Source organism: Equus quagga, chromosome 1, assembly GCF_021613505.1.
Source record: "Equus quagga isolate Etosha38 chromosome 1, UCLA_HA_Equagga_1.0, whole genome shotgun sequence".
Lineage (NCBI taxonomy): Eukaryota > Metazoa > Chordata > Mammalia > Perissodactyla > Equidae > Equus > Equus quagga.
The window spans coordinates 182532537-182555676 of record NC_060267.1 but is presented as its reverse complement, the minus strand read 5'-3'; the positions used below and the strand labels follow the sequence as shown (position 1 = coordinate 182555676).

Genomic DNA, 23140 nt, shown 5'->3' with positions numbered 1-23140 from the left:
AGGTGAATCACCCCCCATCCAGTTCCTGCGGGTTCAGGAAATGCTCTTCCCCAGTCTGCAAATCTCACCTCCTCTCAGATGTGAGTCATTTCCATGAGCAAGAGAGCAAGTTGCTCCAGTTGCTCCGGAGCAGGCGAATGTAAGGGGTGCCCACAGGGCCAGCTCAAGGGCTCAGGGGAGCACCTACCTTCTCCCGCAGGAGGGGAAATGCTTATTTTTCATGCTTTACCGGGAGACTCACTTCCCTGCCAACCTTAGTTGCAAGGTTTATTCTTAATTAGAGTTGAGGAGCCTGTTTCAACTTGAAGACACCCGTATCTGGTGAATGGACAGCCAGCTGCCGCAATGAAAGGTAAATGAAAACCTTTTATTTTTTAATTTTCTTAAAAGCCGTGGTTGATAGCACACAGCACTGATGAAGCCTGTAACTGTAGTGCAGCTTCACTCTGAGGTCTGGAGAAACAGGCGGAATTAGAACGCCAACTGAGGAGCTACAGGCGTCCTCCTCGGGGGGCACCGATTGCCAAAACAGGGGCCACATGCCCTTCGCGGAGCCTTGTCGCGTCCAAGCGAGGCAGGGAGAAATGTACACTGTGTATGTGCCTTCAACCGTGGAAATGAAGTTCTGGAAATCACTTCTATTAAGTGAACTTTTTGTCACATTTACTTTGTCAGATGAGTAAAATCCAAAGTCCCTTATAATTGTCCCCCAAGACCCAAAACTTAACTTGGTTTCATAATCTTTCATTTACATTTTTTTTTAAAAAAGAGACCAAAAGGAAAACGATATTTTTCTGTCCCAACTGCCAAAAGAATCTCATTCTTTTCATGGCAGCACAAAGAACAGGGCCATCCTCATTCTGCTTCCGAAGAGAGCATGTTAAAACTCGTCCCGAAAGGCACCGAGGAGGCTGCTGACAAACAGCCTCGCGCGGCTCAGCTCGTCTCACGCTCAGAGCGTCAGGGAAGTTCCCACCTCGCTGACGGGAACAAGTAGGCATGGAGAATCGAACCCATCTAAGTTATGGTAAGGACTTTAAAAGATGGCTGAGCCCAACGCAGAATGACTTTTTGATTTGTTAGGCTAAGCTTTATCTACTACAGAACTGTCTATCACAGGGTCCAGTGGAATGTGCTGTCGTGCTGGGTGCGTGAACATTTTAACAACTTCCTGTCATAATTCTAATTAGAGACTCCAATTTACTAGCAAAACGAACAGCAAAAAGTTTGGTTCTATGTCATCATGTACACGGCAGGGGTGGGGGAGAGCCAGACACTGCTGATACTTTATTTCATTATTATTTCTGCCGGTTTGAGGTTAACCGTCTTTCCTCCTTGAAGTTAGGGATCTGGGAGGTGTGTTCTCTTAGTCCCCCAGCAAAAGCCCAGCCCAAGACTCCTGTTTCCCACACCTACATGCAGAGAGATTCAGGTGTGTGCGGGTTAAGGCGAAGGGGCTGGAGGAGCACAGAGCCCAGTGAATACCATCGTTAAGGGTGTAGCCTAGAAAAAAAAGGAGTCCGAAAATCACAGCTGTCTCACGAGGAGACTGAGGGGGAAGTTTCCTAGCCAGAGATGGCCTGCTGTGCGGGCTTCTTGCATCTCCGGCGTGGGTGGGAGGAGACGAACTCAGAGGGGTGTTTCTATTTAGGTTAGTGGTGGTCGTGAACTTCAGAGGCGGCCTGCTTTTCTTCCTTCCTTGATAGCTAAGGACCATCACTTCCTTTAAGAACAAAAAATATTTCATGCTTAGCCCCGTACTCTGAGAAAATGCCACAGAAATTTAAGATAGAGGAGACAAGAAGAGCCATTTGTTCTTTGAATGCCTCTAAACTGAGAGAAGCGAGGAAAACCCAGGAGACTGCCTCCAAGCCGACAGAGGGAGTGGAGGTGGAGGCAGGACAGAAGTGAGGTGACCAGGGGTAAACTCGCCTGGGAGCAGCCCAGAGTCTCCAGGGCAGCCGCCCCATGCACAGGCAGCGGCAGCAGTTGGGACCAGGGCAGAAAGCCCAGGACACACAGCAAAATCACCGGGTTTGGGCGCTGACTGTGCCGAGAGGTATCAGTGTTCCGGGCGAGCCTCTTGCCCCCGCAGGAGCTCACTGCCCGCCCGCACGGCAAAGGGAGGGGTCAGAGCAGACGGTCACCAGAGGCCCACACATCTCTGGATTCCCGCGATGAGGATGATGTGCTGAGGTGCTGGGGTTCCAGATGAAGAACCCAAGGCCTGAACCAAACACAGGGGACGCAGGGAGAGCCGAAGCTGAGAAGGAGGGCTGGTCTTCCCCATTTCTGTCCCCAGCCAGCTCCATGACATTCATCAAATCTCGACCTCATGAGGTCCCAGATTCTTCCCTTGCAAGATGGAGATGAACTTGCTTTGCTCCTGCTTCCTTGAGAGGAAAGTTCTGCACTGCTATAAACGCAAGGGCCAACCGCAGGTCTTATGGCTGTGACCATCTGAAGCAGAGGCAACCGTGACCTGTGTTTAAATCTAGATGAGACAAATCCCAGGGAAAACATCACAGTGAGTAAGAACCAAGACTCGAACCTCCTGCTTCAGGCCAGTGGTTAAAGCCAGGCTCCCGTCTGACCTGCCAAGGATTTCCCAACTGTCTATGTCCTTATATGGCAAATATGGGCAGAACAGATGGCTTGTTCTCCGTCTTGCACCTAATTAGCATATTTCATCTTTCATTAACATTCTTATTAACCAAACATGAAAACGTTTACACTAAAATGCTTCTGAGGAAGAGCACTGATCAAGTTTTACCAGATGTAAGATATCACACTAAGTCATTCACATCAACGGTTCCATAAGTTCTCTCATAAGGCAATTTCTAATAATAATTTCCGTCATTTTGGAAGGAGAGGAGAACTCCTTAAATGACTTTTTCTAATGTATCGGATAGAACTCATATGGCACAAACTGTCCCTCTAGCTTTAACACTAAAGCAACAATCATTAACATACGTTGATGGCTTAACATATACCCCAGGCTACTGCAGATTTTAACACATATTATTTTTTCAAAAAACACCTCACACAACCTTAAGGTGTCTACTGCTGTGGTGCGCTTACGGCTGAGCACACGAGGCTGCAGCGGCCCGCGGCTCAGCAGCAGAGCTCTCGCCCTGCTCCACGTCCACCTGCAGTCAGTCTCCTGGTCACTACTTTTCCAAGCTGTGAGTAACCTCACTATTTGCTATCAGTGAGCTCTTTCCAGGGGGTAGTTTAACAGGTAAAATTACCTAGATCTGCGGTGTACGTACTGTGCTACCTGACCGCAGGAGCTATCGGAGCATCATGCTCCGCAATCAGGTGGGAGCTCCCTTACTTCCCAGCTCCCCCAGAGGGGTCAAGAGATGCTCATCAGCACAGGGGTGCGCAGCTGGGTGGCAGCAGCAGCAGAGCAGCTCAAGCCCAGCGCTTGGACGGGCTGCGCCCACTCCCGGCTCTGCCCCCGACCCAGCCCTCCCCAGCGCACTGACCTGGGCGAGCTCCAGACTCCAGCAGCAGACAGCACACATCTGTTGAAGGAACCTCTCCAAGCCTTGGTTTCTTCATTTAAAAATGGGGGTACTTAAATCTTACTAGCACACAGGTAGCAACTAAATGCTGAGTTCTTAGAATGCGCCAAGCTCCGATAAAAGATCTGTAAGGGCCGAGGAGGTAATACTGTGGTGCTTCATTCAATCCTCAAATCAATCCTATGATGAATGCGTTAGAGAAGAGGAAACTGAGGCACAGAGGTTAGGTGACCTGCCTAAGCAGATCTGCAGTTTGAATCCAATGTCCTTTGAACAAATTAAAATATATCTAGGGACCAGACCAGTGCGTAGTGGTTAGGTTTGCATGCTCCACTTCAGCGGGCTGGGGTTCGCCGGTTAGGATCCCGGGCGTGGATCTAGCACCACTCGTCAAACCACGCTATGGCAGCATCCCACATAAAATAGAAGAAGATTGGCACAGAGGTTAGCTCAGGCCCAGTCTTCCTCACACACACACACAAACACAAAATTAAAATATAGCTAAATAATTTAGAATAGTCCTAGGCACACAGTAGTATTAGTCAGCATTTGCTGAACCCTTATTCTTACTAATGTTGTTGTTGTTGTGCCCAACAAGATGGAAACACAGACTTTTCAGCTGCCAGAGGAGGGTTTGCCCATAGCTTGAACCTGCTCTCAGGTTAGAGATCTTACTGGTTCAGCCACCAGAGGAGCTCTCCAGAGGACACAGGGTCGAGTGAAACACCACCTTTCAAGTCCATGAGTCTGGAGGGTACCCTTTGCTAAATTTATCAAGACTCTAGTGGCTTCCAAAGTGGAAGCCAGTATAATAGAGGGCGGCAGAAACAAAGGAATTCTAAGGTCCCTGCACTGAAGGAGCTTATGGTCTAGTTGAAGAAAGAAAAACGATAACAGAAGGATATGTGGGCTGTTCACACAAGTCAAGCACTCAGCCGTGTGGCTGTCAGACTGGGAGCAGATAGAAAAGACCCAAGAGAAGGAAGCGTGGACACGGGCTGCCTCCAGATCGCGGCATCTCAGGCCCTGCCACACACCTTCTGGGGTGGATGACCTGCCTGTCCAAACCTGTTCCTCCTCATACCTGCCAGACTCAAAGGTAATAAATTAAACTGAAAATAAATTATCAGTGGGTTTCCTAAACAAGTGAGATGAATTGGCTAAATGACAAATTGGAAAACTGCAAAATCAATTGTTTACTGGATGCATTTATAAAGAGGATAGTCCTGCACATCAGGACTGCTATGATGTGGCTTCTCAGGGCTCACAGTAGCATGCAACCCTTAAAAGATCACAGCTACCAGGGCTTATCAGTGCTTCCAAACAAGCACTTTAAAGACCTGGACAATGAAAACTTTAAACAAGATAAAGACTTGCACTCTGTCAAAACTGTCTATGTAGTACCCGTATTATACGCAGCAAATGAATTAAAGAATGGTGGACGCCACCAAAAAGGTAATTACTATATCAGTGTATCAGCATATTGCAATCACTGCTTAACACATGTTTTATTTCTTCAACATCAATATTTCATTTCCCTCTATCCTAAAACATTCATTCTAATTTGATGTTGCAAATTACATATATCTAATACACACCTAATGAAAAAGTCTCCACACAGTGGCCTAAGCCACCAGTGCAGCGCCTCAAGTATTCTATCTCCGTTTCATCCTAAGACCCAGAAATGCTGAGTATCGGATAGGCACCCAGTCCTTTACAAAGTCATGCTGGCACTCAGCATGGACACTGTTTATAACCCGTTCACAGTCTACATGAAACTGCAGGTCAGACAGATACTGAACAGTTGGCCCATGGAGCCGTCAGTTTGAGTACTCAAAGTTGAAGGCACCTGATGTATCAGTGTCAGGTGCGGTAGCCCTTTCTCTGAGGGCTTCCCACTCCCACTCCATCCTAGGAGACGCTCCCAGCAAGGTGGCTGTCTTGCGACCAGGGTGCCAAATCCCAACACCTCTATCCTTTACTTTCTTCCCCACCCCATGCCCATCAGGAGATGCTCCATTTCCCAGGCTGCCTCCCTCTCCTCCACCGTGAATTAGAACCCAATTAACTTCACACCAGACAAGCACTCTCTCCCATACATTCGCATGGCTATTTATTTAGCCCCTGCCTAGTCCCCCCACAAAAGATGTGAGGTTGTTTGCAGAGATGCTTAACGTGAAGTAAGTTCAAATGAATTTTAAATAAGAAAAATGGAGCCTAGGAAAAACAATGGTGGGAAATTAAAAGCCAAGTGAGGGAGAGCCCAGCTCCAGCAGGAAAACAAGAAGGCTAATGACTCAGTTGTGATAAATTAGTAGCAGCCTAAAGGAACACTATTCTCAATACGTAGACCAGAAAGAATTTTCTCTCAGGGGTCCTCAAGCAGAAAACCCAAGTTGCTTGGAACACCCGGAGTAGGACAATGAATGCCTGAAGGGATCAGCCCAAAGCTCAGTCCAGGCAAAGCCCTTCTACGGGAGCAGATGGACGGCAGGTCCTCTGCTGGACGCTGGAGAGAGGAGGAGGCAGGGACTCCCAGGCAGTCAGGCAAACAAGGAAAAAGCAATATGACAAATCTGGGCAACCAGGCAGTCAACAGAGACTCAGGAGCAGGGACTCGGTACCTGAGGAAAAGACGGAAGCTCTGAGAAGAGGAAGCAGATGAGTTAGACTAGAAAGCTGCGCAAGGAGCTTGCCTAGTGGACAAGGGAGAGACGGGATTTCCAGGACAATGGGGCCAGGTGGACAGGAAAGGTCTGGTGCAGAACCATGGGAGCTGCCAAGTGGGCAGCTAGAGAAGGTCAGGTGATGAGGGCACCTGCGGAGGGGCTGGAGTTGTGTCCTGTACAAGACAGGAAGCCAGTGAGGGCTTAACGAAGAGGACGTTAAGTGAAGAAATGCCACAGGCAGGAGAAAAACATGGGGGAAATATTCCAATCACCCAAACTGAGTAGTTGCTACTTCTCCTACTTGAGCAAGTTACCATCTTTATAAATCAACCCAGAAGGAATTATTTTGATTCAAATTTTCCTATTAGTTTGAGGAGCATTGTTTTAAAAATAAGATAATTAATGCCAGTGAAGCTGAGAGCAGGAATTGCTTTAAAGAAAACGTATGTGAGTGCGTGTGTGTGTACACATATTAATTACATGAGATGAATTGTACGTGATGCCAGATCCTTTTACTATACATGTGTGGGGTGGAGTATTTCTTATTTTTATGAGAGGAGAAAATGAGCAGTAAGGATTCGATGGCGATAAAAATTGTAAAGTATCCACTACTACTGAAGACCTCACTAGAGAATTTTTAAGTTGTCAGTGAAGGTAAGGGAAGAAACTGAAGGAAGACTTGTCTCTTACGTACTAGTCTTATTCCATTCATTTTAACGGCATTACAGTTTGGTTAAACTGTGATTCCAAGAATTAAGGTAGCTATCTATTAAGATGTCTATTGGGATTCTATTGGATGTCTATTGGGATAGGCCCCCTCATCCACAGCCCAGAAAACCATAATGAGGACCTCATTACAATGGTGAAGGTGACAACCACCACCATCACCATGAAGAATAATTATTACTCAAGTATAATGCTTAAACCATGGGAAGACGCTTCCAAAACAAGGAACCGCATCTCAGTAAGCCTGGGAAAAGCATTCTTCCCTTCTTAATATGCTGGTAAATGGTAATCAAACAACTAAAGACTTTACCTGGGGTCTTGAATTCTGAGAATTTTTCTTAAGGGACCTGAAGTCACTTGAAATATATTTGGCTTAGAACATATTTATCTAAAACCACTGCTCTGGCTGTGGGGACTGCAGCCCCAACTTCTCGGACCAGCCTCCTTTATATCAACAATCCAGAACTTAGCTACATATACATTAGACTTTGCCTAAACACAACATAAAAATACAGATTTCAACTCAGTAAACTGTAAAATTTGACTATATGAGTAATAAGATTTTTATCATCAAGCAGAAAAACAGCTATTTCCCCTGAATTACAGCTTTATACTACTGTAGCACCTACAATACAAAATTGACGTCGTGCGCATCATCTCAGCAGATTCTCACAGCACCTTTGGGAGTTAGGCCAGGTATTTGATATTTTCCTCGTTTCATAGATGAGCGAGCTTAAGCCCTGAGAGGTAAATGCTTCGCCCAGGGTCACAGACTCAGATTGCACCAAAAACTTAACACCTGCCTGCTGCACTGAGGCCTAGGACACTGGCCAGGCTACTTCTGAGGTTCCACCAATCAAGCCAGGCAGCACAGCAGAGAGGCAGACTGCTCCGGGTCCCCAAAACCAGGCCTCATGTCCTGGCTTTACCTCTCAGGCCTGTGCGATGTGGGCAGGCTCCTCACCTGAACAAAGGGAGTAACCAGCTTAGGGGCTGAAGTTAGAAAGAAGCAGCGTTAGATGCAAACCTTGCCCTCAGGGAGTTTACAACCCAGTTTATATCACCCTCTCCCGAAATAAATACAGATATAAAACGAGTGGTTAGAGCTCATCTGAAAAAAAAGACGTTAAATCTAAACGAGAGACAAAAACTGCCTAATTGTAGGCTACAGATATCAAGCGTGACTTTGAAAAGAGAACTTTAGGGAGTACCTGAAAAACCTGAATGGGAGGCTGTGTGCTCTGCATTCCAACAACTTTGAGACACGGACTCCGAGCATGCATTAATGAGGCTCCCTATGAGTACAGTGACCTAATTCACCTATGAAAGAAGTAAATTGTACCCAGTGAGGTAACTTGCTTCTTTCCCAAGACCTTTAGCAGAGCTGAAGTCGAAACACACACACACACACACACACACACACACACTCACACTCACACTCTCACTCTCTCTCTCCAGGCGCCCCCCAACTCACTCAGGTCTAAATAGGGAAAGAGTCAGGTTACAGGTTATTCTAAAATTCGAGAAAGGCTGTGCCTCTCGCCAGAAACTTTGCATTAGGTGGCTTTTGTGAACACTGTATCTTTACCACGGAAATGTAAGGACCACAGCAGTATTCTCACAGGATCTATCAGTTTAGTATAGCTTTCCGTAAGAAAAGTGACAACAGAAAAACCTCAGACCTGAAATTCTCACAATTTTGGATGTGAGTTTCTAAAGAACAAACTGGACGGTGGAGGATAAAGAAGAGAAGGAATTAGACTACACTCCGTCGTTTGAGAACCACCACCACCAAATAATCAGCCCAGAGAATCGTGAGCAGCTGCATCTAGGGAACAGGCATTTCACTGGCATTTATCTTTCGGATCCTGGGCACAAGGGCAACAATGAGACCCTGTGAAGCCAAGGAGAGGGAAGGCCTGGCGTGCACACCTGCCGACTCTTCCTGCTCAGAAGGGAGTTTCCCCAGCTCGGCCGGAGGGCTGCCCGCCAAGCTGAGACCCAGCCAGTGCCCTGTGAGAGCAGGCTGTGCGCCCAAGGCAGCCACTCAGCAGCCCCGGAATGAATGCTGAAGTCTCCCTGGCCTTCCCCTCACCCTCCCAGGGCAACAACAGCAGCGGTCTGGGCATCCAGCACACCTGGGTTCAAGCCTCTACTCCTCCACTTACAGACCTTTCCTTCCTTAAGACCCGAATCTCAGTTTTCCCAACCAGAGCAGCAGCGTAGCGATACAACGGGAAGGTTTTCACTTACAGGCCCCAGCAGAGAGCTGGGCACAGAGGAAAGCTCACTGTGCCAATTAACTAATTCTCAGGTGTGAACTAAACATCTCCTGCCACTATTTTTTCTGGGTTGCTAAGAGGTACCAGGAAAATCATTTGGAAAGAACGCTAAGTGATGGTCACTAAAGCAAGAAAAATGAGTAGTTGGTAGAGGGGTCGGAGGAAGAGGAAGAAAGACACATTTATAATCAAAGTAGCAGCCCATTTGATGATCCACGTAGGTCAAATATAGTCACATGATTAAGTGACAAACGGACCAAGAGTTGCAAAATCAAGTGTCTGTAGGATCAGGCAGGTACCGCTCCTGAGTGAGGAGGCCCCGTCCGTCTGAGCACATGGTGAGCTGGGGAGCTGGGCTGCACAGCCCCCATCGGGAAGAGTCATCTCGTCCTGCTGGGCTGATCATGCTCAGCATTGGCACATTGCACTTTTCAAGACAGGATCCAAATCTGGATTCTTGCGTGAAATTTCCTGATGTTTTCAGGATCATTTAGGCCAAACAAGTCTGGATCTCCTGTTCAGAAGGTCAGCAGTTCCTTCACAAACTTGACGGGGAAAACGACCCCACCTCTGCCCTAACTCCCTCTTCTCCCCACTCCCCTCCAAAATTAACCCCCAGAATCGCGCTCCATGTTGACTCCAGGCCAGCAGACTAGAAAGAACTGCAGCTTCGGTTTCCATCGGATCTGATCTCAATTCTGACTCTCCCCATTACTGGCTGCGTGAGTCACGGCAAGTTAATTAACGTGTCTGAACCTCGGATCTTCCCACCTCAAGGCGGGGTGGGGGAGGGGGGGAGGGACTGAAACACCAAGTCATAGGGCTGCTCTGAGGATTCTATGAGACATGAAGCACAAGTTCAAGGTCTAAGATAAAGGAGACACTGAGAACATGTTAACCCTTTTCCACCATCCTCATTTAAAGAGCCAGTTCACTATCAACAACATAGCAACACAGTTAATAAAACAGTGAAAGGATGAGACCAATGGGTGGCTAAAAAAAACCAAAAGGTCTCCAAGCGTCGATGCCATCTAGCCTCAGGAATGGCTGTGAAATTTGGGCCTAACACAGACATCACATTCTTGAGCGGTTCCATCAGCTCTCAGCTGGGGGAGCGGTAGGTGACACAACAGGATTCCGGCCCATGAGCGAGGTCCTGGAGCTGAGCCCACAACTACTGCTGAAGCAATCCTCATGGCAACACCCTGCAGGCGCCAGGACACGCAGAGGATGCGAAGCTGCTCTGCAGTAAACTACTCGGGGAGCCCGACGCTCAGGTGCAGACAGTGAAGAAAGACAGCAGGCAGAGGCAGCTCAGAGACAACTGAAAGGAAGGGGAAGCTCTCTGAGCGAAAAGATCAGTCAAACGGCTCCTCACAGAGCAGCTGAGGCCACAAACCACACCACAGTATCAGCACAAACGACGAGGCAAGAACGCATTTCACCCTGTGCCCAACCATCAATTACCAAATAAATCCTACTGTGTGCCCCCAACGTGCAACAGGAACTTACAAGATTTAGCCCGGACCCTGTGCCACTGGGCCAGCGGCTCCATACATACTCTCATTTTAACCTCGCAGCCACCCCATAATGGACATATCACCATCTTCATTTTACATATGAGGAAACGGACGGTCAGAAAGCTGGAGGGTAACAGAGCTGTGACTGGAGCCCAGCGCTCCAGCACACTGCCGCCATGCTTGGCCAGGAGGAAGGGCAGGGGTTTTTAATGCTAAGCTAGGAAAATACCATTTTAAATGCAAGGCATTAAATGAGAAGCTTAACAAAATTTTCCATCAGTCCTATACCTGTCTCTCTACCTCCCACCCTCTCTCTCCTTCCCATCACAGGCATGTTTTTTTTGAAAGAGTTGTCTGCAATCGCTCCCTTACTTCCTCCCCTCACAAGCATTACTCATCCCTCTGTCATCAGGCCTCTGCTTCTGCCCTAACCCCCCCCCCCACACACACACACAAACACACATACACACACACAACACATGCAGCCCTGGTAAAGATGAACAATGACCTCTTTGTTCCTGAATCCCATCCAGCGGCACTTTGCTGTCCTGTATCACTTGACGTCGCTGCAGGATAAAACTAGTCACACTATCTCATCTCTTAAACTCTCTTCTCAGTTCCCAGGACATTACCCTTTTCTGATAATCCTCCCAATTCTCTGACCACTCCTGCAGGCCACGTCCCTTCCCTAGGATTGCTCCTTAAAAGCGTCTGAGTCAGCCCTCTCCCCTTCTCACTCTACTGGGCAGATTCATTCATCCCAGTCAATTTCATCCATTCCTATAGCTTCTTTTATCCCTGATCTTCTGTTGCCCTTAAATTTACATCATCAGCCAGGAGTACTTCCCTAGGTTCCAGACCTGTATCTTGAATTACCTAGTAGGCATCCCCACATGGACGTTCCACAGGCATCCTGAAATCAACGAATCCAAAACTGAACCCAACCTCTCCCTTACGAGCTCCTCCTCTCACAGGGGTGACACCAGTGAAGAAACCAACACCTACTCCCACCAACACTCCTCCTCCTCTTCACCAGCATCAGTCAGCCATATTCCACAGCGTGCCTACAATTTGTCACCTCTCTCCATCACTCAGAGCTACCGTCTCCCCAGCAGATTACAGCACCTTATCTTTGGCCACATTCAACATTTCCGCACGCTCCTTTCCCATCGGACCTTCAGCGAACCTGCCACAACGCAGGCATCGCAGCTGCCATGGAACCTCTGTGACCCCTTCTTCGCCTCACGAGGAATACCTCTGCATGTCCACACACTCCAAACCCTCACTCTGTACTCCGTGGTTGGTTTACTTCTGGATCCTTGACTTGACTCTCAACTCCTTGAGGACAGACACTTATTCTCCTCATGCTTATAATCCCAGAGGTGGAAACGCAAGGAGACTCTCAGTAAATGACCTCACGGGAAAGGTCAGATCACAGCTGGCACTGAAAGAGAGGTCGAGATTTTCAAGGTAGAGAAAGAGGGGGGGAAAAAGTAGGTCATTCAAGAGCAGGAATGGGTATTAAGAAAAGCAGGGGCTAAATGTGAGGCATGCCCGCGAGAGGCAACAGTTTGGTTAATGTGGAGAGTTCCCAATTAGATGGGAACAGTCTGGAATTTCATTTAGGTAAGGACTAATGGAAATAACACAAGCAAAAACTAACATTTATAACACACTTAATTTATAAACGCATAATCGAAGTCAACCTCATAATGATGCTATAGCGTAGGCATTATTGTCCAGATGATTCAAAAGATTAATTATGAGCCAAGCAGATTTCTCCAAAGTGTACCGCCTACTTCAGATTATCAGAACCCAGCATCTTTCGGCTTCGACACTCCACAATCTTCAACATTACAAAAATAACTCCTTATATTTGATTAGTAATTGTAACTCAAGAATTTCCCTACCACATTATAACTCAGAGTCAGAGAGCAGTAGAAAAGCATGCCTACATGGGTTATTCCAAAAGAAGACTGGCAACAAGCAGCACGGGAGACCGGGGAGGAATGAAGCGAGAAGCAGAAAGACTAGAGAGGTTGTCAGGACAGCGACACACATGAGGTAGCAGGGGCTCAATCTGGAAGACGACGACAGAGGAGGCAAGGTGAGGACAGAGCAAAGGAAAGATATTGTAAGAGAAGAAACAGAAAGACTAGTCAGTGACCAGTAGATGAGGGGCAAGGAAGAGAGGGCTACTCAGTAGAATACTGAGGTTCTAAACGCCTTCAAGCAAGAGATGTAGCTAATATTCAGAAACAGGGATAAAAGGAAAAGGGGCTTCTGTGGAAGAAATGGAAAACAGCCAAAGTTTAGACACATCAGGGACACAGACATATAGCATACTCCAATGTACACAGTGGACTGAAGTCTGGGGAAAGGAAGAGAGAGATTATGGAAAAGAGGTGATGCCTGGGTATGCATGTAGACAGGAATACTCTTGAAAAAAGGAAATAAAAGAATGAGGAGCTGAGGCCTAAATTTGGGGAAGCACTTCATTTAGAGAAGGTAGTAAAAGGGATGAAGAAGCCAAGAGAAAAGCCAGCAGAGAGAATAAAATATCTCATTTTTGATTCCAGAAAATCCAAATATCATGACTGAACTAATGAAAACCCAGTCCTTCTGGGGCCGGCCCGGTGGCATAGTGGTTAAATTCGCATGCTCAGCTTCAGTGGTCCAGGGTTTGCAGGGTTGGATCTCGGGCACAGACCTACATACTGCTCGTCAAGCCATGCTGTGGCAGCATCCCACATAAAATAGAGGAAGACTGGCACAGATGTTAGCTCAGAGCCAATCTTCCTCATAGATACACACACAAAAGAACTGTTTAAAAAAAAAACCCAACCCTTCCATAAAATTTCAACAGGAATTAAGAGAATAGGAACATGGATCCCCCAAAAGTACAAATCACCTGTATCTGGGGTCCCTGGATTGTGGACCCAATTCTCAAAGAAGAGACTCATCAATGCATCACATAGATCGCTAAGCAGCACCCCTCACCTCCTTCAGGAGGGGGAGCTCTTGCTAAACGTACCTTGCATCTCACCACCTTCTCCAGCGGAGGACAGAGACGTGCTTACCAAGTGCTTCTTCCTTCGTCTTGAAAACTCATCCATTACTGCACAGTGAACTAGCAATTAGCCTGTTTCTACTTCTTTTCTTTTCTGTGTCATATTTTCTGCTTTTTAACTTTAGGGAGATATAATTTACATACCATAATTTTCATCCATTTTAAGTGTACAATTCAATGAATTTTAGTACATTCATAGAGTTATGCAACCATCTCCATAATCCAGTCTTTTCCCCCAATAAGATCCCTCATACTCCTACAGTTAATCTCAGTAGCATCTCCAGCCCAGGCAAACACTAATCTACTTTCTACTGCTCCAGATTTCCATTTTATGGATATTTCACCTAAATGGTATGTGACCTTTTATATCTGGCTTCTTTCCCTTGCAAAATGTTTTTGAGGTTCTTGCATATTATAGCTGTATTTCATTCCTTTTTATTGCTGATTAGTACTCATTGTATGACTACACTGCACTTTGTTTATCCATTCATCAGTTGACATTTGGGCTGATTCCACTTTTAGCTATTATGAATAATGCTACCATAATCATTTGCATACAAGTCTTTCCATAGGCACGTTTTCATTTCTCTTGGGTAGATATCTACAAGTGGAACTGCTGGGTCATATGATAAACTTAGGTTTAACTTTCTAAGAAACTACTAAACTGTTTTCAAAGTGGCCATATCCTTTTAAATTCCCACCAGCAGTGTATCAGGGTTCCTGTTTCTCCATATCCTCGGCAACACGTTATTGTCTTTGTTATTTGTAGCCATTCTGGTAGGTAAGAAATAGCATCTCATTGTGGTTTTTATTTGAATTTCCTTAATGACTAATGATGTTGAGCATCTTTTCATGTGCTCTTGGTGAAATGTCTATACAAACCTTTAGACCCTTTTTTACTTGGGTCATTTTCTTCTTATTATGAAGTTGTAAAAGTTCTTTGTATATTCTGAATATAAATTCTTTATCAGAAATGCGATATGCAAATATCTCCTCCCAGTCTCTTTTCTGTGTCCTCCTTAATGGCTAATAGTCCACTATCTCTTTTACTGATGCTTGTGGCTCACCCACTTCTGGGCGCTGCTTCTTCCCCAGTGGATGTCAGCCATATCCGAATCCTTGTTCTTGAGTAAGGTATAAGTGAAACCAAGAGGAGTAAACCCACATAATTTGGGAACAGAGAATCATAAAATTAAAGATGTGTTTGTCAGGTAAACTCCTTGAAATGTTTCCACAAGAAGCTGGATTCAAGAAAAAAAAGGTTTACTGAAATCCAAGGATTGTTACTATGAACTTCAGAAAATTCATTGCCTCAATCATTCTTCCCAGTAAGCTTTAATAAATAAAAAGAAAGTAGGGTTTCACCTCCTTGCCTTCCTTTAAAAATATTGCAACACTACCAGCCAAAATGGAGGGGCTCTGAGAGCCCTAACTATTGTCTGTGCTCCATTAACCAAAAATACCTGAGTGCCCGCTACATGCCACCTGCTGCAGTGGATCAGGGGGAGGCACAGACAGGGGCTCTAAACACTCAGAAGATATGATTTGGGGCTGGGGGAATCACTAAAAATTTGGAAACCATTTTTTCCATCTACTACCAAATCCAGTGCCTAAACTTCGTGTGACACTGGGGAACAGAAGAGAAGCACAAAGTAACAGAAAAAGAACTAAGAGCCCTCCACCTGCTGCACAATTCTTAAACGCACTTCTGCCTCCAGAGCGCTCTTCCTGCTCACTTGGCAAACGGAAGTGCTCACACCAGCCAGAGCTTGCCTTGTGCTTGGAGCGGGTGAGGTTACTGGGGTTTCCTTGCAGCTGTTGCCATAAGAGCAACAGCAGTGAGGGGACATGAGAGCCGCAGCGGTTTCATCTCACGAGAACAGTGTGACTTCCCCACGGGAAACGGCTCCGTTAGCATATTTGACTGAGTGGCACACTTTCCAAAGCAGTTCCCGGGATTGCTTCTCTCTTTGACCGACACCTGACGGGAGCCAGAGAACGGAGAACAGATGTGGCTGCTGAAGGAGAAGGGGGAAAGAGTGTTTTACAGGATTCAACACTGCATGCACGTATGACTTCAGTTAACCTTTACAAAATCATAGTGAGGAATCCGAAGCTTGGAAAAGTTAAGGGGTTTACCCAAAATCTCACACACACAGACACACACACTCAAACCCAATTCAATTATTTGCTCCTAGTCAGACATCATGAGGAAATATACGGACTTACAAGACAACGTTCACATGATAGTAAATTCTTAATGGGAATCTATGTTTGAGGAAAATAGAGAAGCTCACATAAATTTGCACCCCGATAGGGACTTTTTAGGGCCTTTAGTCCAATTCCAGAAAGGTCAGGTGACCTGATGGAGGTCACACAGCTGGTGAGAGTAGGGCCAGAGCTAGAACCCCATAGATGACGAGAATCGGACGCTGAACGGATTCGAGCTGATAAAACACTCTTACACATATCAGTGCTAGATCTTTAAAATTTCTTAACAACCTCCAATTGTGCCTAAGTCCCATCAGACACACATGGAGTTACACGCATGAGGTGGAAGCAAGGACGGGGAGACAGAAGCTGCCACGCCCAAGTGCACCCTCAGACCAGGTTCTGATAAAAGCCTAGGGTTTATCTCACCTCACCCTCATTACAATCCCGTAGTGTGATTATCATAACTCTCCTTTCAGAGATGAGGGCCCTGAGTTACAGAGATGGTAAGTAACTTTCCAAGGCCACACAGTGGCATTCAGATGGAGAGCCTGCACAGAAACGGTCCAGGCTTCATGGCGGGCTGAAAGAGGACACAAAAACACAACTCCCGCGTGCCACAGCTGTTCACGTCCAAAGAGTATGCATCTTTTGAATCGCGGTGGCACACACATAGATATATTTTTTTAACTGAAAAGATCAAAATATTGTGTATTCAAATTCCTTGCCAACTGTTTTTTGTTTTCTTTTTTCTTTTTTCCCCCAGAAATCAAACCAGGAACAACCTATGCTGGACCCTTGCCTCAGTCGTCCCCAAGTGTTTCCTGACACGTATTTCAGCTCACAGTCCATCACAACTAGAGAATGGGGCTCAATTTGACACTTGCAAAATTACCAGGTAAGCCATAGGAAAAAATACAAACAGAATCTCATTTGATCAAAAACTGTTACTCACACCATGTGGCAATTTTGGGGTTTTATCAGCCACCAAACCAACTAACAAATTAAACCAGCATTTATCCTTGCCTTTGATTAGGTATGAAAGGGCACACATGCAGGATGGCATCACTGAAGGAAAACTGACTTGCTATTACTTCGTTTTAAGCTTGTTTCCTTTAAAGACCATCTCTAAAAGGACAAGAAAGATTAAATTAATAACATTTGGGGGAGATTTTTATACCCAAACTAAAGTACATATTACTTTCCAGATGTAATATGTCTAAACCAAGGTGCACCGAGGTTCCCCGGAGGCCAAGCACAGCGTCTACCTACTCCACTGGGTGGCTATGTAGAACACGATCATGCAAGGGCAGCTGGGCCATGGAGGAGACACCCTGCAATTTGCATGACTTTAGTTTTTCATTCCTACCTGGCAGGTAGAACAGTGACATGTTGTTGAGACTTTCACATTTTGTGCCAGAGAGTGACACGCCCCAATGAGCAATAATGTAGCTTCACCAAAAGCAAAAGGCCCAAGATTCTCCATGCTCTTTCGATCACGCATAATGTGACTGCGATTAACGAGACAAATTGTCATCACAATCACGTGTCGCTTAACAATGGGGATATGTCCCGAGAGACGTGTCATGAGGTAACTTCGCCACTGTGCAAACATCACAGAGTATACCTACACAGACCTGGATGGTGTAGCCCACTGCACACCTAGGCTCTATGGTACTAATCTTATGGGACCACCGTCATATATGTGGTCCATCGCTGACCCAAACATTGCACGGCACATGACTGCAGCGCCTTCAGTCAGACAGCGAACACCTACCAGGCACTAGCTACTGCGCTGGAAATAACGTCTGCGGAGCATTTAACTCTCAGAGGATTCAACAAAATGGCTTTTATTTACTCCATTTTACAAAGTCATGAAGTGACTAAACCAGCATTGTCAAACAGGCCTTTCTGCAATGAGGAAGATGCCTGTTATTTGTACCATCCGATAGAGTAGCCACAGTGGTTAACGCTCTCTCTGCTACAAATCCCACGCGTTTCTCCAACACACACAGGCACGCAATCTTCCTTACACACAGACACAGACAGCCACAGCCCACCCCACCACACACACCATAATACCACTCTCTCTCTCACACACACACATGCAAAATGATAATTTACCATGGAACCAGAGTCTTCATGTCACTGCCTTTGTTAACTTAATTTAAAAGGAGCTGGGGGAGGAGAAGCAGGGGAGAGAAGAAAGGAATTTTTACCCACAATTATCGCTCTTATCAAGCTGTGTGTTAAATAATCCAGGGAATAACATCCTAGGAAACAACGAGTGTGTGAGAAAATGGCCTTTACACTGTATAAACAGCTTCTAATTTTTCTTAATTAAATCCCCAAGGTACCTGTGATTAAAAATGTTTCCTAACTTGGCCAAGTTCTTTATTGACAGTGAAGAACAGCATGATAAAACCGCCTGGGTGAAGAAAGCCACTCACCCTTAATGGTCATTGTTCCTGAGCAGGAACAGTGTGCAAAGAAATGCTTCTGAGCACACCCACAAGCTTTGGAAAAACTGGGGCAATGAGACAGAAAAGCAGAAATGATGGGGGTAGCCAGCAGAAAAGAACATGAAAGTCTAAAACAAAATCAGTCCGTCAGACAAAATTCTCTCTGTTAAGTTTTCAGCCTTCCAGAGCAACCCACAGGTGGCTCTTCTTGCTTCTTAGGAACTAGTTTTCTCACTCTACTACCATACTATTTCATAAAATAACACATAACAGGCTTTAACCACTAATTTGTTTAAGCTGCATTCTAAATGTGGAATTTGTGAATGAAGTAATAACCCAGCCCAGGCCCAGCCCACTGAATTAAGAAGTCCTGTACTCCAGAATGTCAATCCCACACATAAACTACGGAAGCAAACCCTGTGGGTGACACAGTCGACAAGCGGAACACCAGACTGTCCCAAAGCCACAGAACAGTGCAGTGACCACCGTGGAACGAGGTCCCTCGTGCTCCATATTGATTATTTACAAGACAGAACATACACAAGAACTCTTTTGGACATTCTGAGTTAAGACTATGTCTTTAATAATAAGCAAAACTGATCAGCAAGTTGTCATTTAATAAGAGCGCCTGTTCATACAATTAAAACTTTCAAGTATTATGATGATACGCTCAACAGACACAAAGCCCCTCACCGACCCTGAGAAGTATGGGTCCCTGCCCATTCCATGATGGATCTGCACCAGCAGATCCAGGGAGCCAACACTGAGGGGTGAAATACTGCAGGCCTGGTACACTACAGGTCATGAACCATTCTATCTGCGTTGACAATGGCGTTGAAAACCATTCGTGAGTCATTATAACAAGGCACAGCCGTGGTTTCAGGAGATGTTGTCGCTGCCCCTTTTTAGGCTGTGTCCCTCAGCTGGATCACTTATCCTGATTAAAATTTACGTGTCCTCCTTCCACTTCCCTTACTTCCTTTAGGGTGCTCTTCTGGGTTAGGTGAAAGTGACGGCTAATAGTTTAACCAGGGAAATTAATTCAAGCAGGTATTTTAAGGTAAAATCGCACATCTTAAGAAGCTTCTACTGCCATAGATGCTGACGTGGCTCCTGTGGTGCAGACGCAGCCGGGACTGCAACACTTCATTAAGCCAAAATAGGCTTGAATGATACTGTTCAAGACAATATCTGAAACTGGCAACAGGAACACAGACAGCAGCTGAATCAGGCACTTTCAACTTGTAAAGCTTAATAATACCGTGGGTCTCATCCTAACAGGCTAGGCCAGGTATGAATTACCAACCTGTGTAAGGATATTTAAGCCAGGAAAACCAGTTTTTAAAAACACTCGTAGCAGGGAATAAAAGGGAAAGAATCAGAAAGAGGACAAGGTTACTCAGGAAGAGCCGACGCTTAAACTTCAGGCAGCAGTTTAAGAACCTGCTTTGGGACCATGATCATCCAAACTATCTTTCCTGGTTCACTTCTTCCAAGAAGGAAACCAAAACATACACCACACCGCCTGTCACGTAGGGAAACGAGGGCTAAGTTCATGCTGATACCTCTGAAACAAAATCATTCCCAAACCTAATTGTAATTAGAGTAAACACTATTAATTAGCGAGGAGTAAAAATTCAGAAATGACCTTCCTTGTAACCTTCCAGCCAAAGAGTTCATTTGTAAATTGCATTAGTTTAGGTTTTCCAAAAAAAAAAAAAGCAGAAGGCAAACGTAATTGGATGGCCAAGAGATTTACCGGGGGGAAGAAATGCCAGCGGGAACTGCAGACTGCAATCCAGGCTGACCCTGAGTGCGGAGCCAGGGGTGAAGGAGGGAGATTCAGACGGCAGTGTGGTTTGAAGAACGTTTGACCAGACTGAGGAGGAGTCCTCCAGCCAGAGCCATTCGGCAGAGGAACCCTCCTGCCCCAGGAACAGGCTTCTCCTGGTCTCCTCACTGTGGGCTCAGTTATTGGCTGGAGCAGTCGTGGGAAGCGTGGCCTCAGCAGGGAAATGGTGCTGGATTCAGGGCACTGACCGGGGGCTGCCCGTCCATCACGCTCCCTGCAGCAGGGGACCTGTTTCCATGGCTGCCGCGTAAACGCAATGCTCAGGAACCACGCCACTGACTATGTGACAGTGTAGTAGGGCACAGGTCTTTAACAACGTGAACTAAAAATTCCGAAAAGTGAAAGCTTTAAAAGTTTCATATTCTAAGTGCAATTGGTTTAATCTAGCCTTGTAGATAAAAATAGGTACCAGCCTACAGTTATTTTTATTAAGTTGTCCTCCTTGATAATCAACTTAAATACTAAGAACAACTGTTTCTTTTAGCTTCTATTCCTAACAATGGTCCCTAAAGCTTCTTTAGGACTATCAGAAAGTCCTGGGCAAAAAATTCAAAATGACCCACTAGTTTTCCTCTTCCCCAATTGTTGATGATTAAACAGCTTATAACTGTTTATAATTGAGAGAGAGAGAGAAAGCGAGAGAAAAGATATTTCAGAAAGCATACCAAAGGCTGCACTAGAAGGATAACCATATTTTCCTGTTATATGAAATTTCAATTTTCCACCCCAGATTCCGTCAATTCTATTTGAAATGATATGAAACACTGAATTAAAATCTAATCAGAACAATTTCCATTGGTATATTTATTTTCATTTTCAAATGGTTAGCACAGAGAACCAGAAATATCACGTTTTACCCAGAGGACTTCGCTGGGAGGGGAGGGGCTTTAGGGGTGAAGATACCAAGTCATAAGCCACTCAAAATCTTAAAAATTATAATTATAATAAACAGCACTAACTTGACTCTTTAAATCACTAACGACATTTTTAAACTAGCCCAAACAGCAACAGTCCAGCCTGTAAGGGGGCCTGCTAGTCCGAGGGGCGTGTACACAGAGCACGGAAGTGACGTCTCCCCACTTCTCCTACAGATCATGAGCTGCACGGCCAAGGGAGTCAGGCTCCCAGCAACACGAGCGAGGGACCCGGAAAGAACACCACCGTTAACAACGAATTCGACACTATCGTCTTGCCTGTGCTTTACCTCGTCATATTCGTGGCAAGCATCTTGCTGAATGGTCTAGCAGTCTGGATCTTCTTCCACATTAGGAATAAAACCAGCTTCATATTTTATCTCAAAAACATAGTGGTTGCTGACCTCATCATGACGCTGACGTTTCCATTCCGAATAGTCCACGATGCGGGATTTGGACCTTGGTACTTCAAGTTTATCCTCTGCAGATACACTTCGGTTTTGTTTTACGCAAACATGTATACCTCCATTGTGTTCCTTGGGCTGATAAGCATTGATCGCTACCTGAAGGTGGTAAAGCCATTTGGGGATTCTCGCATGTACAGCATAACCTTTACGAAGGTTTTATCTATCTGTGTTTGGGTGATCATGGCCGTTCTCTCCTTGCCAAACATCATTCTAACAAATGGTCAACCAACTCGGGAAAATATCCACGACTGCATGAAACTTAAAAGTCCCTTGGGAGTCAGATGGCATAAGGCAGTCATTTATGTCAACAGCTGCCTGTTTGTGGCTGTGCTGGTGATACTGATCGGATGTTACATAGCCATATCCAGGTACATCCACAAATCCAGCAGGCAATTCATAAGCCAGTCAAGCCGAAAGCGGAAACACAACCAGAGCATCCGAGTGGTCGTGGCTGTGTTTTTCACCTGCTTTCTACCGTATCATCTGTGCAGAATTCCTTTTACTTTTAGTGACTTGGAGAGACTTTTAGATGAATCTGCACACAAAATCCTGTATTACTGCAAAGAAATGACACTTTTCTTGTCTGCGTGCAATGTGTGCTTGGATCCCATAATTTACTTTTTCATGTGTAGGTCATTTTCCAGAAGATTATTCAAGAAATCAAATATCAGAACCAGGAGCGAAAGCATCAGATCCTTGCAGAGCGTCAGAAGATCAGAAGTTCGCATATATTACGACTACACTGATGTGTAGCAGGGGGCAACGGCCGCCGGGCCTTCTCTTGATTGCTGAAGTCATATGTACAAAGTGTAAATAAATGTTTCTTTTGATTATCCGTGCTTGAGTCCATCAAAATATGGATAAAAATAGAAGTAAAATGGTATGAAATTTGGGTAAAATCGGGAACTAAGAAAAACATTAAGGCATATTAGATAGTGAGATAAGTGAGATAAGCATAAGGTGGTGTGTGGCGGAGAGGCAGGGTTCATGACTCAGTTTACGGAGCAGGCTGCAGAGGCAGAGAGCGCCGCAGCCGTGTCAGTGCACTGCAGCGGCGTCCAGGAAACGCTGCTGCTCTGAAGCCACTCTTCAGAGAGCAGAAAGCAGGGGAAGAGAACTCTATCCAACCCTGAGCTTTAAGAATTGAGAAAGGAAACGCTGTTTTCAACCCAGCTCATTTACTGTAGATGTAACTGAGTGAATATTGATCACTCAGCCTCTCTCATTCCATCTACGAACTATCTAGGACCTTGAGTGGTGTGGGGGTAGACAGGACAAGGTTCAAGTGTATTTTTTAAGTGATATAGGTAAAGGATTGGTTTTGATTAACTGATTTTAAACTTAGGCTATTTCAGAGGAAACAATGTGACTGCATATTAATACAAGTGGATTTTGGATAAAACACTCTGAACTTAGATTTGCCATGATCACACCCCT

General features: G+C 45.5%; 2 protein-coding genes across 3 annotated transcripts in view; one reads left to right on the top strand and one right to left on the bottom strand.

Annotated features, from left to right (window-relative positions):
• Positions 1–23140, bottom strand: part of MED12L (mediator complex subunit 12L) — a 297559-nt gene that overhangs the window by 94911 nt on the left and 179508 nt on the right. The gene's annotated exons all lie outside the window — the stretch shown is intronic.
• GPR87 (G protein-coupled receptor 87) lies at positions 91–22536 on the top strand. Of its 2 annotated transcripts, XM_046661220.1 has the most exons (4): positions 91–352; positions 836–1027; positions 16775–16906; positions 21414–22536. In XM_046661220.1, the coding sequence occupies exons 3-4, from the start codon at positions 16873–16875 to the stop codon at positions 22454–22456; spliced, it is 1077 nt and encodes a 358-aa protein (XP_046517176.1). In that variant the 5' UTR covers positions 91–352; positions 836–1027; positions 16775–16872; the 3' UTR covers positions 22457–22536. The 2 variants fall into 2 exon arrangements, with proteins under 2 accessions (XP_046517176.1, XP_046517166.1); XM_046661210.1 differs by lacking the exon at positions 836–1027.

Excerpts from the sequence above, each read along its gene's own strand:
- GPR87 (XM_046661210.1), top strand. The coding sequence starts at position 16,873 with ATGGGGCTCAATTTGACACTTGCAAAATTACCAG. Across the intron at positions 16,907-21,413 it reads GACACTTGCAAAATTACCAG|ATCATGAGCTGCACGGCCAA; the intron begins GTAAGCCATAGG and ends CTTCTCCTACAG.